At 39.5% G+C, this 25,033-nt stretch overlaps 1 protein-coding gene and 1 pseudogene across 1 annotated transcript; one reads left to right on the top strand and one right to left on the bottom strand.

Moving 5' to 3' along the window:
- Nucleotides 1-10,888: 10,888 nt before the first annotated feature.
- LOC149220524 (uncharacterized) lies at nucleotides 10,889-16,026 on the bottom strand. The gene is made up of 4 exons (XM_089387130.1): nucleotides 15,031-16,026; nucleotides 13,961-14,917; nucleotides 13,409-13,588; nucleotides 10,889-13,312 (listed from the first exon to the last, which is right to left on the bottom strand). The coding sequence occupies exons 1-4, from the start codon at nucleotides 16,024-16,026 to the stop codon at nucleotides 10,889-10,891; spliced, it is 4,557 nt and encodes a 1,518-aa protein (XP_089243256.1).
- A 6,367-nt stretch (nucleotides 16,027-22,393) lies between these two features.
- On the top strand, nucleotides 22,394-23,212 carry LOC149220525 (coatomer subunit zeta-2 pseudogene; annotated as a pseudogene).
- Nucleotides 23,213-25,033: the final 1,821 nt, after the last annotated feature.

A 25,033-nucleotide genomic window follows, 5' to 3' on the forward strand; every position in this document is an offset into this window, starting at 1 on the left:
AGATTTTCATCAGTCAAAAAGATTTGAAAAAAAGCTTGCTTCTCATCTTAGGCTGCATTTAGGAATTTGTCATATACATCTCGTGGTGAACCTTGAAAGGAAAAATTTAAAAAGATCAACTTAAAATATACTGAATGAACCTAACAACGCTTTGAAACATAACGCAAACACATAGAGGTCTAAGCTAGAGACGTGTTCCGGCGTCGTTAAACGTAGTGACTGTCGATCTCGAAGAAGGTGGGTGATTCCTCCTGAGAGTCGGTGGCACTAATACGGACTTGTGCTCCCACGTACCGTCGAGTATATATTGGGAGACCCCTATAGGCATATATCCTTTATCCTTAGGAAGCCGTGTCGGCCGCCCTACTGATCGCAATGCAGTGAACACAGCATTCACGAAGATTGACCACACGTACCGTAAAACGTATTCTGTGGTTTTGCGAAAGGTTGGGCACACCCTCTGCCTAGATCTCTAGAGCAGTTTCTTTTGGCCTTTTTCAAACTCTATAACTGAAAAAGTCCATCCGAGCATTTGTCACTTCGGGCTCGTTAAAACATTGAAGGAGACTAGAGTCATCTTTAGCTTTTTCTCGACTCTTTAAAACTGAAAAAGCAAGTTGTGTCTAAAGCGTCGTTATAAAATTTATTTTAAGCGGAATAATCATCACCCTTCCCTCGTTGATCTTCAAAGTTAGTCCACCACAAGTGGAAGTTCCTGTAGAATCGCTAAGAAATCTTTTGGATAGACTAGATATGTCTGAACAACCGTCGACATCTAGGACTGTGTCGTCCGACACAGCTGCAGCAGAGCCTCCTACTGCTACTCCAACGATGTTCGCTGGTATACCATCTGTCACGGCAAATTTTCAACAACAAGCTGGAGTCCAATCAGGGACAACGACATGGTTAGTTCCTATTTCTTCATCCGGATTATCATCTGGTATTTCTTATGTTGAAACTCGCCAAATTGATCCATTTGGAGGTCAATCTGGGCAATCAATCCCCTTGAGTTCCGGATTGATACCATATGGGGGGCAGTATGCCCTTTCACTACCTCCTCCGGGAGGATGCCCATACGTGAGTTCACAACAAAGTTCAGGTCAAACTGGAATTACATCCAGCGGTTGGTTACCAATACTGCCTCAACAACCAGGAGTTGTATATTCGATGCAACCAGTACACCCTGTGTCGAATATTCCCACCATACCTGCTATAGTGAATGTGTCACAAGTACAAGCTCCACCTGTTGTATGTCAACCCCAATCTCAGGTTACAATACAACAACCACTTGTCTCAACGACTCAATCGCAATCTCAGGGTAGTGCCTCCTTATCTGGAGCGACTCAGGCTCAAACAACTACTGTGACTCCTCATCCTGGTCAATCATCCAGTATTGGTCAACAACCGCCATTCCAGCAATCATATCAAGGACCTGAGCAACAAGTCTTTGTAAGTAATGGGCAACCATACTATAATGGTTACGCCCATCAACCTTGTCAAAGTTGCCAGCATTATGCTGGTCTACAAAGACCCATTGCTCAAGCAATCCCATCTTATCCTGGATATGCTTCGCCTAACCTGAATCAACAGTTGCCCTTTGTAGCAACTCTAGAATTACCAGATCTAAACCGGCTGACGAATGATCCAATTGCTTATGCCCCTTGGTGGCCAGCGATTCCACATAAACTTCCGTCAGATATTCCTAAATTTAATGGAAATCCGGGTGAAGACCCGTCGAATCATGTGATGACATTCCATCTATGGTGTTCATCGAACACCTTGAATGATGATTCGATAAGACTTCGCCTCTTTCAGAGGACATTAACGGGTCCAGCGGCAAAATGGTACATTGAATTGCTTAGAGCTTCGTTCGACAACTTTAGTACCTTAGCCACAACCTTTTTAACCCATTTTCAATTGCCGATAAGGTATGAAACGGGAACAGAACTCCTTACCAACTTCAAACAGACGACTGCCACCCACATATCTGATCATATACATGAGTGGCGACGTCGTCGTAGGATGGTAAAAACATATGTTCCCGATCAGCTATTAGCTGAATGGTTTATAAAGTCATTACTTCCGGCCATAACGGAAGATGTGGCCAAGGGGGGAGTCGTAACAGAAGAGCAAGTTATAGCTCGTGCGCAATATCTAGACTTGGTTTATACTCAGTCTGGCACGCTCTACGACAAAATACCTGATGCCCCTAGACCGGAATTTTCAATTCCTCCTCCTCCTAAATCAAACAATGACTCTCATGCCGACGAGGGCGTGATTGGCAAACACAAAATTTATAGTCAAAATGCAAATGAGGAACTTCTTGCCTCAGAAGTAAATGCCGCGTCGAACGACAAGGGCAAACAATTGAAGCAACCAGGGGGCAAGAAGAAAAAATCAGGGAGAAAAAGGAAACCCCCTACAGGGTGTCATATATGCGATGAGGATCATTGGACAAAATATTGTCCACATATAGCTGAAGTTAAGAAGCTCTTTAAGAATTCAAAAACCTCAGCAGATCCGTTTCCTAATCCAGGTCAAAATCTGGTTGCTAATCAAAATGCTTCCCGATCCCAAGTGCTTATGTTGTCTACCTCAAAACAGCAGAATAATGCTTTGACAAGGAATAAAGATTACGGGAATCCAAAGCTGTCGAACAACAAGGTTAATGAACGACCTAGTAGTTCAACAACAACTTTGACCGAAGTTGTGCCACCCATCGTTCCTGAGCCAATGATAAAGTCGCCAAAGGGAGTAGTACACAAATCGACATTTAATCCTCGTGCCAAAGGAGCACAGAATTATAATATAGTAAAGGACCTGGCCCAATCGCCGTCCACTATGTCGACACTTGAGGTACCACAAAATTGCCCCTCCCAAGAGCAAGCTTTATTATCAGCAATGGGTGGGATTGGCCCAATGGATTCCAATCTTGTGGCCTTTGATCATAAAGGATATGACCCTCAGTTACCAGCTCAACTAGCTTTCCTTATTCAAGTGAAAGCCCTCAACAAAACTGTTCATCGAACAATTATTGATGAGGGGGCATCTACATGTCTTATGTCGATGAGTTGCTGGGAAGATTTAGGCTCACCACCCTTGTCGAAATCGTCAACGATGTTAAAAGCATTTGATGGACGATCATACACTCCATACGGGATTTTAAGTAACTTGCAAGTTGAACTGGGGGGCAAAACAGTAGGAATTGATGTTGAAGTAATTGATGGAAACCTCGATTACAACATCCTACTTGGAAGACCATGGATCTATGCCATGGCCGCAGTTGTGTCGACCTACTTCAGGAAGATTGCATTCCCCTTCCAAGGAGGAATTACAATCGTCGACCAACAAACTTTTCTCCACAACAGTTCACAAGTTACAGGAAGCATTCCAATGATCCATGGAAGGAATCATTTGCTCCAAAATATCGGAGTAGGTCTCCTAAAAGACCCTGCCTTAATGGGTACTTTCACCCTACCGCCTCCAAGTAATCTGGCGGGAGTGGCCACGGTGGAAACCTACAAAATGAAATCTAATCCAATCTTCTGGTTGGAAGATTCCTAAATATTTTGTCGGCATGGATCATTCCCGAGGATAGTTCCTATCTTGTGTCAACCTCATTAAAAAATGAAACAAATCCCCGAGGTAAACCTTCATTCCAACCACCGAGTTGGATGCAATGAAGCTTGGGGGGCATGCACCTCGATTTGCATTATTATGCTGGGGGCATGCAAACTTATCTTCGAGCAGTTTTAGCACACAGTTCATGCTCGTTAAAAAATAAACGCAAGATCCGAGCAGTTTTAGCACATAGTTCATGCTCGTTAAAAAATAAACATAAGTTGTGAGCAATCTTCCCCTAGAGTTCAAGCTCACCCAGAAAAAATGAACCGGTAAATAACCTTGGTAAATGTAACCTTTGACAGCCATATTAAAGCCCTTGGTCGTGTTCTTGTAGTCTCACCTCCATCCGTTCATTTGGCCAATCGTTCATCTCCATATGTTTGTTTACCCATTTTGAGGAACAGCTGCGAAGAGTGATTTCACTTAGCCATCCTTGTGACACTGCCGTGATTGGAAAATTCCAACCTGTACCTGGAATCTGCTGCTATCCCTGTTTATCACTCGTTCCTCAAAAGACGAGTCTCCTTTGAGCTCTTTTCTCCTGACTCGTAAAATATGAAAAGTTTGCCGAGTTTTTGGCCTTCCAGCTCGTTAAACGACCGGAAGAGCTATCCCTCCTCTAGATTTTAATCTTTTTGGACCTGAGGGATTATTGCACAAAAAGATCGAGCGCTTGTTTTGTTCGGCTCGTTAAAAGTACCGAAACTCATCCCTTCTGTATTGTTTTATACTTTTTCGGACTTAAGGGATTAGATGACGAAAAAGGAATTCTGGAGTTGACTTTACGTACGTTTTCAGACTCTCTAAAAATGAAAAGGACCGAGTTATCCTTGTCGTTAGACTCGTTAAATTCATTAAATAGCGACAAACTTGTCTTTAGACAAGAACGAGTTTCCCTATCGCTAGGCTCGGTAAAACATAGCGTTGGGCTTGCCCGAAGGGCAGGTTATAGAACAAGCATATGTTATCCTCCTCAAGCTTGATAAAAATAAAGAGGTACTGGTCAGCAATGACTGGGGAAAAATTGGGAGAACCTCACAGCTTTAATGGTAGCAAGTCGCTCTTGAACATGACACTTTGTCCTCCGTATCACATCGGGTTGGGTTGTTTCATTCACCGGTCTCATCACCATGGTCCTCGCCACACCATCCATAGTTGGGGTAATGCTACCGATCCATCACATCAGTGTCGTTATATGTTCAAGAGATGTCGTTCTGCAAAGAGTCAACCGTGTCCCATCCACTGCCATACATTGTCCTTCATCCATTTCATGACCGCCACCCTAAATCATACATCACAGTTTGTTTTTCACCTCATCACAATCACTAGCTCCGTTCCGTGTCACTGATGTGGGATTCATTAAGGCCCTCCTTTGACGGATCGCTCCTTGTCGACATCAGCTCATTATCCAAGGAGTTGATCTAGGAACAACCCCTTCAGTACTTTGAAGCTTGCATGCCTCAATGGCAAGTTTCTCACTTCCGGCGACAGGTATACATCAATGACCTTCGACTAGAAGATTTTGCATGGTGGTCGACGCCAAGTCCTTTATTCCCACCATGTGAATTGTACTGTTGTACCTTGAGGGTCATCATCCTTATCGGTGATTCCTCTCGCGCTTGTTAACGGTTTACATCATTGACCGGTAATCAAGCGATGTCTTTCCATGTTCGACTTCAAGAAATTCTCACATGGATCGACTTGTACATCGAGTGAAGATCGGAAGAGATTGAAGACCCCGGATCTAGTTTCATCCATCTGGGCTGCGATATATATTCAGGATATAAAGACATTTGATATGTACATCATTGCAGCAGATGATCATCCTTCTCAAAGGATGATAATTTCAGCAGAGAATTATCAGTCTATCATCAGACGATCGTCTGTGCTATGTACCAAAATGAATTTATAAAGCTGAGCATGGGAATGCCCGCCTCAGCTAGATCATGAAAAAGAATGAAAAATAATGTATTGTATTGTATCTTATTACAGGACACTTCTCAGCAGATTGAATGAACTTCGGATCCTCCTAATAAAGCATTTCACCCGATAAACGACCTCATACTTTAGGGGGCATCTGTTATAGACAATTTTGTGCCTTGCAGCATCAGGCATGAATTTTCAATAATCCAAGGGATCCAAAGTCCCTAAACATGATGTTCCTACCCCTAGAGGAACAAGGTCAACAAACCAACAGCTCTCAGATCAGTTCTCCACCTGAAAACACTCAAAAACAAGCAATCCTGAAATCAAAGCAGGTGCTCCACTAGGCTTCTGCGCTGAAACTCAACTCCTCCATGGTGTACCTGCGTTGCAAAGTAGGTAGAACAAAGGCCACCTGCGCTGAGCGAGATGGGACAAGTGGCACACTGAGTCATTGCTCTGGAATCTTCCAAAAATGACACTTGGATCAGGGATTTCGCCTTGTGATGAGTCAGAGGCTCTGTTTCTCCAAGTGGAAGCAAGGTTCTCCAAGTGGACTCAAGAACTGAAGATCAACTGAAGAGAGAAAGGACACAAGGCAGCTACACATCAGTTGCAAGCTGACTCATCCTTTCTCAATTCATCTATATATTGAGCTCTCTTCTATGAGCTCAGGAGGCTGGAATTTTGTGCAAAGTAATGATATGCTGTTGGTTTCACTATAGAACTATTGGGTGATTGCTTGAAGGAGGTGAAGAGGAGAAATTCTTTCTGCTGGGAGGTGTTGCTGGATTGGGGCCTTCAATGGTTGTAACCTTCTCAGAACTTTACTTCTTCCATTAATAAAAGCTATTGAGGTTCTTCTATATGCACTTGTTTCAATGATGTGTTGCGATAATCGTATATTTGATTTATGCTAATCCTTGAATCAGTTATGACTGCATGCTTCTTGTAGTTTCCTTCTTTGTTATTTTGCAGGATCTCATTGTAGCTGGGCCAGCAAAAGAGCAAGGAGCTGGGAGCAAGCAAGCAAAGAGAAGAGTTTGGATTCGACATTAAGCGCAAGGCAACAGTTAGTGCATTTCTTCATTCTCTCTTGCTTTCATAAAGAAGTAAACCTTAAGTAGTTTTCTTTACAGTTGTTGCTGAGGTACTATCACCCTTAGAGTGGGATAGGGTCATCCGAGTCGGATACTTTTCCCTACAACACATATGACATGTGGCATCAAATTCAGCAGGCTTAGTGGGACCCACAAAGCTAATGTGGTAGCCCAATCAACAAACTAGGTGGATCCACAAGCAAGTGACATGGCAACACCACAGATTGACACATGGCATGTAGGTGACAAAAGTGGCATATGATGTGGACCAATGAGAGCCTACCACATGGTGCCACATGGAACCTCAAATTAGGCCCAAGTGGCCTTGGCATGGTGAAACCTACATTTTTGTCTTATTCTCATGGTTTGGGGAGTCGTTAAAATATGGTCATATGTATACCATATATTATATGGTTTGAAAACTATATTAAGACCAAAATTGGGATTCCATGGGTTTTGCCCAAAACCTCCTTAACAACAAGTAACTTAATATGACTATGCCAACCATTGTGTCATCCACACACTTCGTCTTATTCACCTTCACACTTTATTATAAAATGTCATTCAATGGTTCAAAGGGAACCATGGATAATACATGAGAGATGAGGGCACGAGCAGACCAATGAAGACATGAATCTCAAGAAGATTCTAGGAATATTGTTATAACATATGTTAGGGAATATTTCAAAGAATATTCTCTATGAGGAATTTTTAAGATTCCCTAGGGGCAAAATTTTGAAGGTGTCAGAAATATGTCGACTTTATACTCATTTTTCTTAGTTTTTCACAAGGAATGTGATGGTGAGATCAATTTCTTCATATAAGCAGCCAAATTTCAGTCAGCCTACATAATAGAATGTTTGAGGAATCTTTGAGATTCCCCAGGATCCAAAATTTGACTGAGTTCAAAAGGGGTCACGTTTATAGTCACACTTCACAATTTTTTGCCAGGAATTCAACTATGGAGTCTGTTTCATCAGAGGTGTGCAATTTCATACCATCCTTGGAAGTGGAGATATAAGATGCACTTATGACATGTCTTTTTTTGATTTTTACTAAGATGATGATTTGTTGTTGAAATCCTTGTTTTCCACTTTGTTGGAGGATCCTTGTATGCCACTTCAAGTAACTCGAGTTTGATATTTTTTCATGCTAAAGGAGAGTTGTCATGAGTGAGAGTTATTATAGGAGAGCGTCTCGTGGAGAGACATGTCACTCTAGTTAAGGAGTTCTTCCTTGTATTGACAAATAATACATCATGGACTCATCATCATCTTGCAGCAAATGAAGTGGCCTCCCCACTCTTGACACCGGGCCCGAAGACATAGTCAACACTAGACGAACTCCATTATCAACTTGTGTGTATTCTTTGATTTGATGGTTACCTTTATGTTTCCTCTTCTTTAAAGTATACACGTTTGGTTTTTCATACTCTTTCACATGCAATTTTGCTAACATCACATAAGTAAAAGATCTTGGTTAATTCTGGTAGCTAAGAGAACTCGAATCAATTGACAATTCCAAGAAGATACGTGGATCCTTGCTTATTCCTTCCTTTACCCTTGTATCGGAGATAACAGATATCATGTGTGGATTAGCAAGTCTATCACTTTGTGCAATGCATCGATAAGAGATTCCTAAGAAATGCATTGGGGCAGGGAAGGCTGAAGATGCCAAAACCATTACGTCTCAGGTATTGTGGCAGCCTTATTCAAATAGGAAGATTGTTTACCCCATGGGAATCAAACATGCTACGTTGATTGAAAGGCAGACAAGCGGGACCTGAAGGGGAGAGAGTGTGAGTAGGAGCAAGTCTCACCGAAGGCGAGTTTGGATGACGATTGAAGCTTTGATCTGAATTTATCATTGGATTTAATGCCCCTGTTATTACATTAGATTTCAGCATATGTCCTGGCATACATCATAGTATGTAATCTTTAGAAAACTATATCATTAAAGATTTAATAATAAAATAAATTTTTGTTTTAATGTTTTGCTAAGAATTGATCAAATTAATTTTCTTCCATCCATTTAGTTTTGTTAACCTGTGTCATTAGCCCATCATTTTTTGTTAAAATTTGATTCTCTTGAGCAAAATGCTGATATTTTCAGCGATAAATGCGTTGCTAAATTAATTAATCATGTGAGATTTATCAAAATTTCAAGCTTATCTTAAGGAGCTAAGTAGTCTAATGATTAATCAAACTGCCCATTTTTTTTCAAACATAACTAGAATCTAAGCATTATATTCTGCAATTATTAGAATCGTCTTACTTTTGGAAAATATAAGTGGAATTTGATCAATATATTCCGAAAAGATCAATTTTGAGAATTTGGGTTGTGTCACAGGAAAAAAAAAGAAAAAAAAAAGGAGGAAGCTTGAATCAGAATATTGGGAATTTTGAGAATTCGGGTGATCTCAGAGGGAAAAAAAATCTGAAGAAAGCGCTCATATCATAACTTAGCTATGATTGATGAACCTACCAATTTACATTTCTATAGGATTCTTTGACTTGGTTTGCTCCCATGCATGTAAAATAACTTAGCTACAAAGCATAAGAATAATGAAACTTCACAATTATGTTGTTTCCTCAATTTGTCGTCATTGAATACTAGGTTGTATTTTTCGTTCCCTTCGCGAGATCAATGTTTCAAAATTCCATACTTAATGCCAAATTGCCAACATAGTTAGTGGTATTGGAAATGTATATTTTCATGTTTGTTAGGGTATTGATCTCACAGAATACACCTGGTGAACAACGTTGTAGTAGAGGGTAGTTTCTTGTGCACATAAAGGTCCATTTCTGGGCTCTGGGAGATTCGAACCTTGTACCAAGCGGAGGGGCAGGCAATTGAGTAATGACTTTTTCACGCATTAGTTTTTTACTAGACGAAGGATGACGAAAATGGAAAGCGGGGATTGGCTGGGCTTAACAGTGTTTGCTCAACCAACTCCATAGAGGGAACACCTTCGGTGTAAATATAATAATATTTATTTATTAATATTTTAATTGATTTATTTACATGTTAATTTATTTATTGAAGTAAAAGTAACGAAAATTTAGAATAATTCGAATATTTAAAGGAAGAGAATTTAGAGGCACATAGACTTTTCTAAAGTTTCCAATGTGGTATGTATTTAATTGTTTGTTATTTTTTTATTATTACATAGACATCCACCTAACACATTTCACTAAGAAAAAACTATTATGGTGAATAGACTAGTATGGTGAATAATAACATATATTCATCCTGCAACTATTTAACCATTATGTTAGTACCCATTTTCTCTTGGTGCTTAGTATGAGAGAATATTAGGAAGGTGATGAGGAATCTTTGTAAAAAAGGTATAGATAAAATATTACCTTGATGGCATAACAATTGTCCAACCGTAATTGTATAACAACATTTTCAAGTTTCATATACAACTTAGACAATTATGCCAAGGAGAAAATTACCTGTGAGTACAATTATAAATTCTAATTCACTATCAACTATTTTGAATCTAATTCACTATCAATTGTTTTGAAGCTTGGATTTTGCAAGAGAAAATAAATTTGAAATTAGATTTTGATACCACAATGGGCAATTCGTGATGTGAAATTATTTTCTTTTAATAAATAAAATAAAATTAACATTAATTTGTTTTGAAAGACGTTATAAATTCAAATATTTATGATACTTGCCTAAATATTTTCATTAGAGAAATTTTGAGGTCAAAATAAAGCCTCAAAAGGAAAATGTACAACAAAAATCAACTTTATAAGAACCAATATGATGATATCAACCATGGGGGATGATTCACCATTTTTTCTTTTTTTCCAAGGAAAAAAACCGAGCTTTTCTATTATAAAAATAAAAGAGCTACAAACCGATGAGTTAACATCCAGCAGTTTGGAGAACTGCCTGAAACCGGGGAGGTAGAGAAACCGTCCTCTCCCATGCTGTCATCTAGGATGACTGAAATAACCAAAAGATACAAAAAACACCAAGTTCAAAATAAACTCGGCCTGGAACGCAGCCGCCCCAAAAAATATCAGAGGCTGTCAAAATCCCACCGGGCCTCCATAAAGGAAAACGACCCACGACATAAGCAGTATGAAAATCATAGAGTTTTACCCGAGTTTCTCCAATACAGGAGCTATTAATGAAAAAAGTTTTTAAAGATCATATACCAGAACCGCCAAAAACAATTTAAGACACAATTGTTTCTGACGCCTTCCCAGCTTGCTGCAAAAACATTAAGTATATGGGGCCAAATCCGTCTCACGGATCTGGTCCTGAAACTGTTCCTTTATCCTCCACGTACCCATAGCCTGTTGTAAACCTGTCTTAGAATATTCGTCTGCTTCAACATTCCTGTCCCTGTATATGTGAGCAAGAGAGAAAACAGAGAAAGAAGATTTTAGATTTTGTATTTCTTCTAGCAGAGGCATCAATAAATAATTCCTGCATCTAAATTTCCCATTGACCCAATTCACAACATTAGATGAATCTCCAAAAATCTGAACTGTGAGGACTTGTCTATGGATAAGCCAACAGAGGAGCAGTTTTAAAGCTGATAATTCGGCAAAATTGTTTGTGCCCGTCCCTAACCCCACTGAGGCTTTTAGAGAGTGAGAATCGCTAAGATGGATAATAATTCCTGCCCCAGTAATATTATTTTGTGCTGCCCCGTCGAAAAAAGCCCAGGGGATGCCATCTTTGATCTGAATTTCTGCCCTCTGGAGTGAGACTGAAGGGGGCTCGGGTTCGGGAATGCTGGATAAGATAGCTGAGCTCTGTATTGCTATTGCTTCCGCTGGGATTGATTTTTCATTGAATATGCTGCGGTTTCTGGCTAACCAAATGCCCCAACAGAGGATAGGAGGAAGGTTCCTCAGATTCTTCTCTGGGTGATTGGACCACCAACCCTCCCATGCCGCATTGAGATCAACCCCTTCCCATCTGGCATTGATCTGTAGTAGCCTTTTCGTTGCGTCCCATACTTGAATTGTGAATGAGCATTCCACGAATAGATGATTAATGGTTTCTGAGGCTACTTTACATAAAGCACATCGGCTCGGTCCCTCCTTATAGCGAGCTATCAGGACATCCCAAGTAGGTATCTTCCTTTTGAGTGCACACCATAGGAAAAGTCTGGCTTTTTTGGGGCATTTCAGCTTGAAAAGGGGTTTGGCCCACCAGATAGGGGGATCCCAGCCCTTTCTGTTCATCAGGAAGTTATAGCCAGCCTTTGGGGAATATAAGCCTGTCTCCGCATGTGCCCAAACAAGTGTATCTGGACGGTCCTTTATTCTGACACTAGATCGCTTGAGCTCGTGGATGAAACTCTGCCATTCATTTCTCCATAAGTTATCAATACCGAGCTCCTCTACAGATTTCCATTCCTGACCCCAAATGGACTGCAGCTCCATATTTGCTATCTGGCTTAAACTGTGAATCCCCCTTGAATCTAAATGTGCAAGGAGACCCGGGGGAAGAGCAAAAAGGTCACTGCATCCTACCCACGGATCCCTGCCTATCCGAATGCTTTCTCCATTCCCCACTTGCCAAGCAAGACCTTGTTCTATTATGAAGAAAGCCTCTGTAGTAGCCTTCCAGACTACTGAGCAGTTTCTTCCTTTTTTATTTGGGCTTCGGATCCAATCATCAAGAGGAACTGGGTCAATATACTTCCTTTTTACCACTCTGGTCCACAGGTTTTCTGCTTCAATAATTCTCCATCCTGATTTTGCTGCCAGGGACTGACTAAAATCGACGAGTTGTTTGATGCCCCATCCCCCCCAGTCCTTTGGTCTGGCTATCTTGTCCCAAGCTACCCACGGAAGGACTGTGTCTTCTTTTGCACCCGACCACAGGAATCTGCTACAAATTTGCTTAATTTTATGAAGAACACCTTTTGGGATCCAGGTCAGAGCAGCCCAAAATACCGGGATGGCCTGAAGGACGGAGTTTATCAGAGTTAATCTGCCAGCCCTTGATAACCATTTGAAGCTCCAATGAGATATCCTTTGCTCAATTTTTGCCACCAGCCAGTTCCAATCCTGCTTCCTATATGAAGTGGGTTTTAGCCAGAACCCCAGGTACTTGAAGGGCTGATCCAAACTGCATGTTTCAAAGGGCAAATAAGAAGTGATCAGGATCTCCTCCTGTCTGGAGAAAGCTTCCATTATAAGCTGCGACTTCCTGGGATTTATTTGCAACCCTGTAGCTTTCAGAAATATGTCAAGAATGTCTTTGAGCACTTTTAGTTCATTCCTATTTCCATTTGTAAATAACAGGATATCATCAACAAATAGGAGATGAGTAATGTAAAGATTTACAGCTACTTCCAAACCTGTTATCAAACCTGCTCTCTTTGCTTTTGAAATTAGTCGGCTGAGGCCTTCAGCAGCCAGAAGAAATAAGAGAGGAGAGAGAGGGCATCCTTGTCTCAGGCCTCGCTGGCTTTTGAAAAATTGAGAGGCAGCCCCATTTATCAATACAGCAAAACATACATTTGAAATACACCCCATTATCCAATTTATGAATTCCACCTTAAAGCCGAGGTGTGTCAAAAGAAGCCTGAGGTATGACCAATTAATTCGGTCGTAAGCTTTGGATAGATCTAATTTCAGCACTGCCCCTTTCTTTTTTGCTTGTCTAATACTGTGGATGGTTTCCTGGGCCACCCCAATGGCCTCATGAATTTGACGGCCATCCAGGAACCCAAATTGCTCATTTGAAATACAAACAGAAAGAATGGGCTTCAAACGCACCGCTATGACTTTTGCTATGATCTTGTAAATAGTATTGCATAAAGATATAGGTCTGAAGTCCTCAAAGGTTTCCGGATCCTCCTTTTTCGGTATGAGCGCTATGAAGGTTGCATTGAAGGGCCCATAGATTTCTCCTTTCTTCCTTGACTCCTCCACCACATCTGTCAATTCATCGCCAATCTGCTCAAAAAAATGGAGAAACAATTCTATAGTCCAGCCGTCCGGGCCTGGACTTTTATCTTTTGGCATTGATTTTATGACATGTTCCACCTCCTCCTTAGTCACTTCTCTGAATAGATTTTCTGCCTCCTCCTCCTCCACAAAACGTGGGAAAGCTTGAGCAGTACGAATGATTTCAGCTATTGATATCCCTCCTGGATCGGCAAAGAGAGATTGAAAATGGCTCTTCCCCAGGTTTGAGACTGCCTCGAATGAGGAGTGCTCCCTGCCTTCTGCATCCTTCAGTTTCCATATTGTATTAGCATTTTTCCTTCCCTTTGCATAATTGTGAAAGAATTTTGTGTTCTCATCCCCGGCTTTCAACCAAATTGCCCGACTTTTTAACCTCCATTCCTCTTCTCTGTCAAGAAGGATCTTTGCTCTTCTTTTTTCTAACTCCAAAATTCTTTCCTTCGACTCCTGAGTTATGTATGCATTAGCTTCAGGGTCTTCTAAAGCGCTTAGGGCTTCGTCGATACTGGCCATTTCCTCATATGACTTCCTCCTTCTCTCCGCGGCCCATTCAATGGTTTCCTTCTTTAACCTTTTTAGATTCTCCATGAAATGGGCTCCTTTGTTTTCTGGGATGGAAGTGCCCGGGTGCCTCCAAGTATTTCTGAACAGCTGAATATAAGACTCCTCCTGAAGCCAGGAAGAGTTGAACTTAAAAGGAGAAGCCGGTTTGGGAGGGGTCTTGGAGAATTCTAGGAATATAGGAAAATGATCCGAGTTTCCTCCTTCCCCCACCCATTGCCTGAAGAGGGGAATGTGGGAGGCCAGCGAGTCGTTTATGAGGAAACGATCCAGTCTTTTTGCAACTCTCTCCTCCCCTGTTCTTCTATTTCTCCAAGTCGGTTTTGCCTTAATTATATTGACATCAAGCAGATTGTGGCTCTGAAGAGTTGATAAGAAGAAATCAGCCAGAGGGTCTTCCCTTGCATTTGGACCCCAAGCTTCAGCAGTCCCCAAGGAAAAATTTAGGTCCCCTCCAATTAAAAGTTTTTTGTTTTGGAGCAGGTCTTTCGAGAGGAGATCATTCCAATAGGATACTCGACCCTGACAAGGGCCATACACATTGATGACCAGAAAAGACTGCTCAAAATCCGGGGACTGAATCTCCAATCCAAGTGCATGGGATAAGCCCCAAGAATTTAGCACTTTTAACCTTCCCTTCTTGAATCCGATTGCAAGACCACCTGAATGTCCGGAGGCATCCAGAGCAGTGAAAACCCAACCCGGAAACAGTGAGCAAAGGGTGTCTTCAACATCAGTGCTGTTTCCCAAAGTTTCCTGTAGAAAGACCAAATCTGGGTTGTGGCATGTAACTAAATCCTTCAACGCTAGTTTTTTGGGTTTACTAGCCAACCCCCTACAATTCCAAGAAAGGCAGATCATTTGATAACCATCTCAGGGGGTTTTGCTGCTCTAAGCGCCCCAGGGATTGACATTTGTTTACCATCCTCAACATCAAATTTTGCCTTAACTTGTGCTTTAGAAAAAAGAGATTTTCTTCCTCTGTTTTTTTTTTTGAGACTTTTCGACGACTCAGGACAGAGGCCTCCTACTGAGTCTAAAACAGGTTGATGACTTGCCGGTCTTTTGCCATGAGACCTGAGATTGTAATGACGAACAGGGGATGTAATAATAGGGATCTGTACCGGATTGGAAGGGTCCTCACAGTTCAGATTTAGGGAGGGAAGGGCTTCAGAGAGAGATTCAATATTTTGAATGGGGTCTTCATGATTTTTAAGCATATTACAATCTGGAGACATTACATCTTTTACAGATTCAGAAAGAGAAGAGAGTTTTAGAGGAGAAGCCTGCATACCAGATGGATCGTCCGCAGAGGGGTTGGCTGGACCATCCGGAAGTGGTTCCTTTGGAGACTGGACTTTATTGTTGCGCAGAGGGATCTCTTCCTCCCGATGTTTGTCCTCTTCTGCCGGGGCCTCCTGATTTGCTCTCTGATGTTCTGCTTCCAGTACTATATCCTCCATCGGCTCCACATTTTTCCTCCGTATGCCCTCCTTGTCCTCTTCTCTGCTTTTAAGCTTTCTTCTCCTTTTCCCCGTGGGGCAGTCCCTTGCCAGGTGACCATATTCTTGGCACCGAAAGCACCTGAAGGGAAAGAGTTCGTAATCCAACTTCTGTTCATACACAAATTCCTTATATTGTAATGAGACTGTTTTTGCAAGTCCTTCCAATGGATTTAACCTGACGAGAATCCTCGCCACCGCTCTTTCATATGTTTTCAAAAAAGATCTATCTACGTCCAGGTAAGTTCCCAAGTGGTCTCCAATGGACTTAAAGACTGAGTCGACCCAGAGATAAGGAGGTAAATTAGGAGCTCTTACCCAGATGGGTTGATCAGTTACCTTCTCCTTTGATGCGTCAAACATGGGCGACCAGCGCTTGAAGAAGACAGGTCAGTCTCCGAAAGCCCATAGACGTTCCTCGACCCATTCCATAGCCTTTTTGCAGTCGAATTTCACCATAAACCAGCCGTTCATCAGTGTAGCAGTCGAGAAATTGCTCGCTGGAGAATGAGACCACTGGCTCGCGGCCCACTGCTTTAGAAAATTGCCAGAAATATATCTACCCCTCACTCTGCCCACTAGAGTGCTCTCCGCCACATCCAGCGCCTCCTCGGCCTGAACGTCCATGCCTAAGACCAAGTTTGTGACCTTTTTGGATTTCCACGATTTTGTTTTCTTCCGTTTTTCCCCTACCTTCGCTGCCTCTCTAGATGAAACTCGTTCTTCTGAGGAAGGGTTTGGAACTCTTGCATCCCCGAAATTTCCGCATCCATCTTTCTCAGCTCGCTGGTCCTGCTCAATTAGGGTTTCGACCAAACCCTCCACCGGGCTCCCGGCTTCATTCGAAAACGGATGAATTCCTTCAGTTACCTTCCCTAAATCGGGATGGGGGTCCGAAACCCTCGGAGAGTTAGTAACCCCGATACCAGCCAAACCCTCTACTTCCTTTGACTGCAGCGGTTCGCTTGGAAACAAGGTTTTTTGAACCGCCGGCTGATTGCTTCCTTCTCCCAACTCTTTCCCTGCGCTCTGGACTCCTCCAACAGTCCTCCATACCCCTTTTAAAGTTGGAAAGTTTATAATGTCCTCCAAGCCTCCCGACGACGAGAAATTTTTTGACGGGGATATCGACTTATAGCTATGCACTTCGTCATTCTTGATTTTGGGCAGACCTGGCCATGCATGAAGGTTTGTCGTCTCCCAGCCCCTTCCTCCGGCCCTGTTTGCTTCTATCGTGCCTCTGCTTCCAATCCCACCTAGGAGCTCCAAGCTTTCATCCAACAATCCTGTTGCCGCGTTTGTATGCCAAATGCCTCCTCCCGTGAGCAGGGCGTTCGCCGGACTGGCCGAGTGACCAAAAAAATGTTCTATGTTTTCCGATGAAGCCTCCTTTCCCCAGACGGAAAGAATGTCTGCCGGGGTAGGGTCCAGATCAACCGACTCTCTAGGGTTTACCATAGTAAAAAACGGCGCCGTTTACCTTAATGTTCTTCTCAACCGTCACCGGATATGCACAGCGTAAAGAACCTGATCTTTGAAACCTCCGAAAGCTCAGGTAATGGTAACAATGCCGAAGAGGTTTCACCATATTGAGGTCACCTTTTACGGAATGGTTCCAAAACCCCGTTCCGCGAGAAACCCCAACACCGTTTGCAGGTTCCAGCTGGCGGCTTGCACGTCTGTCCTTCTCCCGCTGCTTTGTTGACTCTGCCAGCTACAACCCAAAGCCTGTACTGCTACTGCCATGTCTGCGACACCTGCGTCACCTAGGCCTAGGGCCTAGGGTTTCCAGGTCGAGCCCTATTCCTTCCATCCGCCGATTCACCATTTTTTCAGTGAAAAGGTAACAAAAAAAAAAAAACTATTTTTTCAAATTATATTTTCAACTTATTTCCCTACGATTTTACTCAAATTTTGAGCGGGAGCACTCAATTGGATGCGAAATTTAATTTTGCATCCAAGGAGTACCCATGTTGCATACTTTCGATAGACCCTACTACATGAAAAATGTGAAATACATGAAAAACCGGGATTTCACATTTTTCGTGTAGTAGGGTCCATCGAAAGTATGAAACATGGGTACTCCTTGGATGCAAAGTCAAATTACACATCCAATGAGTGCTCCCTCTCAAAATTTGAGTAAAATCATAGGGAGATAAATTGAAAATAAGAGTTGAAAAAGTAGTTTTCATTTGTTTTCAATTACAACAGTACCTCAATCAGGGTATAGTTCTATAATTTTGTTTTATATGTATGTCTGTCTCAAAATTGTAAAACAAACATACCTTGATTGAGGTATTGTCGTAACTTAAAAAAGATGTATATATTATAATTTTGTGATAAAACCTTGATTGAACAATTAAATTTAACCCAATAATATCTTAACCAAAGGTTTGATAAACCATTGATAAAGATATTTTAAAAATTGCAATTAAGTATTTGATCTAGCTTTAAAATATCCCACTATTGAGTTATATATATAAATATAAATTTCTATTGAGTTATATATATAAATTTCTGGTTTGAAAACTTGAAATCATAGTAGTCTTCTTTAGGTTTTTTTACAAATGCAACTTAAAGGGATAAAACCCCTTTATCCCTATCATGTTTGATATCAATAGCTTTTTCATTGAATTCTCTATCAAATTATGTGTAATTTTCATAATTTTAATTCTATATTATAATTTAATTTGTTTTCTTTTAAAACTTCTTTTCCAAAATGCAAAATACACTTAAAAAAATAAATAATATAAAATCTACACAACACAAAAAAAATTATGTAGCCACTTTGCAAATCTTTTCTTTTACAAAAATATTTGGAAACACACAAGAATCTAAATACAATGTAAATTTTAATTTGGTTTAAAGTTACGATTAAAATAGAAAACAACATGGTAATATATTTTGTGTTTATATATAAAATAACAGTTACTTTATCAAGTAAAAAGATGTCTTTTTATGACAATATTTATCATGACATGAAATCGCTGATAAATCTAGATAAATCATTAGCTTCGTAAATTTCAACATTTGGATTTCTGGATGAGCAATGAGGTTTTGTCTCAAAATATTCCACTACTAAAACTTTTGTAGTCTTTTTTCTTTTCTCAATTTCTGTAACCTTCTTTTTGACTTCAACAATTTCCCTTTTTAATAGATTTATTTCATTTCCTAAGTCACTCAGGGTGAGTGTTCTAGGTTTTTCTACCCGATTTTGTCTTATGAAAGATTTGATATTTCTATGAAAAGAAGCATCTACAAATAGGGTTTCTTTCTATCGGACTTACTAGAACTTGAAGCAGTGTCTGGATTGGTCTTCAACATAGTTTTGAGACGTTGTTTTAAATTATTAAGACAAACATTTAATTAAATATAAATTTGACATATTAAATATTATTAGTATTGTTTAAAATACATATTATAAAAAAAGCAATACAATTACTAAGAGTAAGAGTATATAGGTTTTTATAGTCCATAATCATAGTAATGTTATTTCTAATCACTGTGTGGGGTGTGGTATGAGGATTGTGTCCAAAATTTCTGGTGGATAGTGCACCCATCTTCAAAGACCAAATGAAACAAAATGATTAGAAAAGGGTGCAAATAGAATTATATAGGCAAAGGAGAATGTTGGGACTCAGAAATGTCATATTTTCATCCACCTTTTTCTTCACTATTCCTTACATTTCATCATCCCATTAACCTTTTATCATATCATTTTCATACATACATTTATGTTTCACCTTCTTATTTTCCATTTTATTCATTTTTGTATTACAAGTGAATTTATGATTCAATATTAGAAAATATACATATTTTTATATATATCTCAAGAATATGTGAGTTTTGTGATGTGTAGGAAATATGTGAAGAAATAATATCTCCTCCACCATATTAAGGAGATAATTCCTAAGGAGAAAATCATGGAGGATTTGGTTGGCATATCTTATCCAATTCCTAAGGAGAAAATCATGGAGGATTTGGTTGACATATCTTATCCAAGATATGTGAGAGATTTATGGAGGATTCAAAGGGATCATATTTTGTAATAATGGGAAAGTAGTTAAAAATGCTTGAGAGATTTGTGGGATCATATCTTGTAATAATGGGAAATTAGTTGAGAGTGCTTGAGAGAATATTGGATATGTAATTATGAGAAGGTTATCTTCCTCATGTATATAAGAGAGTGCTCTCTCTTCATTTTAATAAGGAAGAATGAATAATGAATAATGGAAAGGAATTCTTAGTTTTTCATCTTTTATTGTTATGCTTTCATGATTTGTCATTTGATTCTTGTAATATAATTTGAGATAACTTTATTGTTGTGAGCTCACATATGTTGTTTGTCATTCAATTCTTCACATGTTTTATTGCTTTCCCCTTATGCAATTTCCTGCTTTCCTAATTAGTGTTACAATGCATTCCTAGATTAATTTGATTTCAGTAGATTAGATTAGATTAGTTCCACTTCAGTCCTGCATATATAGTGCATGTGTCTCGTAAGTCTATGAACCTTGGATTAACAAATTAAATAGTTGGGCAAATACTACAACAAAATTAAACGAGAATATTTTCACCCAACATTTTGGCGCCGTTGTCGGGGAGGCACGATGGATTGAAGTTTAGTTTGATTTTTCATGCAAGTGTGTTTAGACATGTTCCTAACTCCGAGATGTTAAGGCGGTAAAACGTGGGGAACAACCTACGCATCGCATTTGAGATACCGTAACGGGCTCGACCTCTTATGGATCAGGGCATGTAGGGTGTGTTTACATTTATGCAAGTGTGAATTTCAATTTCTGTAGGTGTGTTTGATTTTCACAACTGTGAAGAGTTTTTGATGAATTCATGGTTCATGGTTGTAATTGAAGCATTTGATTACTCAATTAATGAGCAGTCCTTATAAGAGGGTTTAATTGAGTATTGAATTCAAGATTATTTCTGTGGTCCTTTTGTTTTTAATTCAATTTTTTTTAGTGTGTTGATTTTTTTGTTTTTAGAATCTCTTTCCACATGGTTTTATAATGAGTGTCAGCTTGGAACTACTCACTCAGATCCTTGCAGAAGTCGGAATCTCTTCTTCTCTAGAAAAAGAGATCTTGACAAGAATTGACAGTTCAACTACTCCCCAAGAAATAAACGAAGATTCAACATATGAAGAATCCTGCATATCTGATGGCGAACAATCATTTGAACAGGAGATCGAGGAAGAAGAACAACAAATCAGAGTAGAAGAACAAGAGTTACAACATGATCTAAGTGAGAGAAATTGTGCTTATCAAAGCTTTATCGAACAATGGTTCCAGGTAAGTACTAGATTAGATTCATCTTTTTATTTTTTAGTTGATTTGCAGTTACGGCAACTAGACTCATTCACTGTCGAATATTTTCATCCATCATGGAAAAAATTGCTACTGGATATATTGTTGTTACTGCTACGTGAATGGCTTCATTGGAAGTTTAATTACACATGACTAATTTTTTTTCTAATTAGTATAGAGTAGGCAGGCTTTCATTTGTAGTTTTTGCTTTCAATTTCAGTTTTGCTTAGAATAAGTGTGATCTCCTCCGCGCTTAGTGCGATCGCCAGGATCAGAAAATAGGGATGATTTAGACTAATTTCAAGAATAAATAAATGTTTTGCAATATGCTTGATCAAAACATCTTTTAATATGCAAATCATTCTGTTCATTTGTTAAAAAAAAACCAAAAAAAAAAAAAACTAAATTTAGAGAAAGTTTAGTTTCTTTCTAAATTTTAGTTTTTCATTGATTAAAAAGAAAAAAATATATTAAAAAAAAAAAAAACTAACCATTTTTGTTTTTGTAAAGATAGGGTTAATTTCATTTTTTTAGACTTAAAAAAAATAAAATCATAATAATAATAATAATAAATTTCACTACCAACAATAAAACAAATCATATAAAAAATTTTAAACAACAAAATAAAAAAAAATAACAATAAAACAATCGAAAAAAAAAACGCAAAGACAAATGCATAAGGCCGAGTGTTAAACCTACTACCAACGCAAACTTGAGGTCATGATCCTGTGAGTGCCATGTGTCCAAGGGTTGGGCTAACTCCCTGTCCTTCCCACCGAGCCCTTTAAACATTACAACTTGGTCACATTCATTATCTATAGGACCTGGGTTAAGCACCTTTTGCATTCGCGCTTGTCTGTTGGAGTCGTGTTATTTAAATGCAAATTGACCATGGCCTAGCGCTTTTGCCTGTTGTCTCCCTTTGGCACCTTCAACCTTGAGCACTTAAACCTATGATAACGGTGTGACTTAGTGCCAAAAAGGGAATTTTCTTGAGCTCCATGAATGCTATTGTTTAAAGACCTCTAGTCGACTTGTTATTCAACTTCAAAGAAATTCCGAACGTGATTGTGACCATCACACACTGGTATTAAGTAGTTTCATGCACCTTCTCTTATGTCATGGTCACCTCCTCTCTCTCCACCATCGCAGCTCCTTTAGAAAGCACACAAAATCTGCAAAAATCCATAAGAAAATCGGGCTTTCTGAGAAAATCAAGCTTTTTGTCCACGAAGTGAGGAGGAGATAACAATTCGATTTTGCAGTTATTAATCCAAGAATGGAGGCGACAGTTTAGCTAGATTTCAGCAACTAACTTCCGATTTCTTTGCATGCACAGATTTGATACATAATTGAAAGTATGATTTGGGCGTAGAAGGCAGAGGGATGCTTTTGGAAATGCTTTTGGGTAATTTTTCTGAACCACCAGGCCTTGAATCCTCAATCCTTGCATTGGCGTCTCCCCGATCTTTGAAACGCAAAAAATGGAATCTTGTCCTTTGATCAAGAACATTTTGCTTCTAGATTCAGAGGGAAAACGGGTTGCAGTTAAGTACTATTCTGATGATTGGCCAACCCTTGCTTCAAAGCTAGCTTTTGAAAAATCTGTTCTTTCAAAAACTCAGAAGACAAATGCTCGAGCAGAAGCGGAAATTGGCATGTTCAATAGCTTTGTTGTCGTCTATAAGTTCATCTCTGATCTACATTTCTATGTCACTGGTGGTGATGATGAGAATGAGCTTATTTTGGCTACAGTTCTTCAAGGCTTCTTTGATGCGGTTGCGCTTCTTCTCAGGAGCAATGTGGAGAAAAGAACAGCTCTTGAGAATTTAGATCTCATCCTTCTTTGTCTTGACGAGATTGTTGATGGGGGAATAATTCTGGAGACTGAAGCAAGTGTAATTGCTGGAAAAGTGGTGACCCATGGTGCTAATGGTGGAGGCGCACCCCTATCTGAGCAGACTATATCTCAAGCACTTGCATCTGCACGGGAACATTTAGCAAGATCACTTCTAAAATAATCATTTGTTTAATCCTTCCTTGCATTTGAGTTTTGTCACCTTACTGGTGATCCTTGGCATGTGTGATGCTTGGTGGTTGTAGACATTGTTTGAATCTTATGCTCATCACTTTTCTAAATTGTAATTTTTCGGTGGAATTACCTGCCATTTTGTCTTCCATTCCAAGCTAATCCAAATTCACATAACTAGGTTGGTTTCTTGATGCAAGCAGTCTCAAAAAGTCTAAATATGGGAAAAAAAAGGTTAAATAACACTGCAACAAAAAATTAAATTCTGTCTTCACTTTTCATGTTTTGTGTTTTTGCATAAATTTTGAAAAGTTCAGGAAGTAGGATATGGTAGTTTGTGTACCTCTTAAGGGTCACAGATTTATATAAGCTTGTTTGCATTAAAAAAAAATAAAAAAAAATAAAAAAATAAAATAAAATTGCCCTCATTCATTCATAATACTTGTTCCCTAAGAAATACAAAAGCCTTTTCAAAATCAATTTTCCTGCAAACCAATAAAAACATTTTGAAAAAGTATTGCACAATCAATGAGTACATTGCATGGGGACATGCAATATTTCTAGATTGGGGGGAAATAAAGTATGTTGGATTTTATCATTTATTTTAAAATGAATTTGTGGGCAAGAGTTAGGATGCATATACTAACAAGTGAAATGAGATTGGTGTTATGTGTATATCAACGAGAAGCTTATGCAGAAAGCTCAGCATTACGATGTGACACCCTTTTCATCCACAATTAGTGTAACTTCGAAAAATAATTAAAAAAAAAAATGGACATTTCATAAATTCTTGAAAATGAGCTAATTTGTTTTTGAGTCACTTCATACAGGAATGATCGATGGAGATGGCATACAAAGGTGACAATTTTTATGCAGGATTGGTGCTAAGTTTTTCAGAGTGAAGACAATCTAATGCAAAAGTGATTTTTCAAAATCACAATGAAACATGCATCATTGGACGCTTGAAGGAACTAATTCTTCACTGCACATATCATGACATTTTCCACTACACAAAAATCCTTTTGCGTCATGACTACTCACGCCTAGACCATCCCTATGTTGCAGCCATCTTCCATTACCTTATCTTTCACGACTTCATGCACGCCTATTTTTCTGAATCACATACATTCCTTTATCCTTTTCAGTTTATTTTTGCCTTCTAGTTTTCCTTTTGAATAAAACTCATTCCCTTTCCATGATTACATTGCCTTGTTTTCCTAGCCATGCTGATCCACACTGCTTGTCCGTGAGTTCTTTCCATCTATAGTCCTACCACATATTTTTATACAAACTCGCGTTGACTGATGTGGGATTCCTTAAGGCCCACCTTTCAACAAGTCTTGCCCCATTGACATTAGCACCTTATCTGGGAAATAGACTAGAGTTCCTTTTGAGTACCTAGAGGCTTGCATGCCTTAATGGCAAGTTTTGTCGCCGACGATCATGTGAATACATCAATGTCCCTTGATCTTCAGATCTTGCAAGTGGCTCGACTTCAGCACATCCATTCGCACTTCGCAAGATGTACTAGGGTACCTTGGAACTCATTGACATCAATGGTGAGTTGCCTCGCATTGGTTAACGACATGCATCAATGGCCGGTAATCCAATGATTTCTTTTCATGCTCAACATCAACACATTCTTTCGCATGATTAGAATTGTACCAATAAGTTTAGTAGTAGATGAAGACTATACACTTTTTCACGACTCCCTCAGCAGTTACAGCAGCATGAATTCTGATCTATGAGGGTACCACAGTTCCACTTTCAGCATTTATCTTTTCCATGATTCAGCATCAGTAGTTAGATTCCTTCATTTCCCAAGATCCAGTTACAACAACATCAGTCACATTTTCCTGATCCAGCAGCAGCAGCAGTTACATTCCTATTGCATAATTCATCATTCTTGGGTAAGTAGAGGTATGTTGTTTTCTAATATTTAATCATGCAATTCCTTATATGCTAACTTGAATATTTTGGAAAATTCCCTCACCATGCTACATTTCCTTTCATGAGCCAT

The sequence above is a fragment of the Pinus tabuliformis genome, chromosome Q (genome assembly GCF_031772625.1).
Source record: "Pinus tabuliformis cultivar Carrire ecotype Pingquan chromosome Q, CPIR1, whole genome shotgun sequence".
NCBI lineage: Eukaryota > Viridiplantae > Streptophyta > Pinopsida > Pinales > Pinaceae > Pinus > Pinus tabuliformis.

Excerpts from the sequence above, each read along its gene's own strand:
- LOC149220524 (XM_089387130.1), bottom strand. The coding sequence starts at position 16,026 with ATGTTTGACGCATCAAAGGAGAAGGTAACTGATCAACCCATCTGGGTA. Across the intron at positions 14,918-15,030 it reads CAGCAAAACCCCCTGAGATG|GAAACTTTGGGAAACAGCAC; the intron begins GTTATCAAATGA and ends GTCTTTCTACAG. Across the intron at positions 13,313-13,408 it reads TCATAGCAAAAGTCATAGCG|GAAACCATCCACAGTATTAG; the intron begins GTGCGTTTGAAG and ends GGGGTGGCCCAG.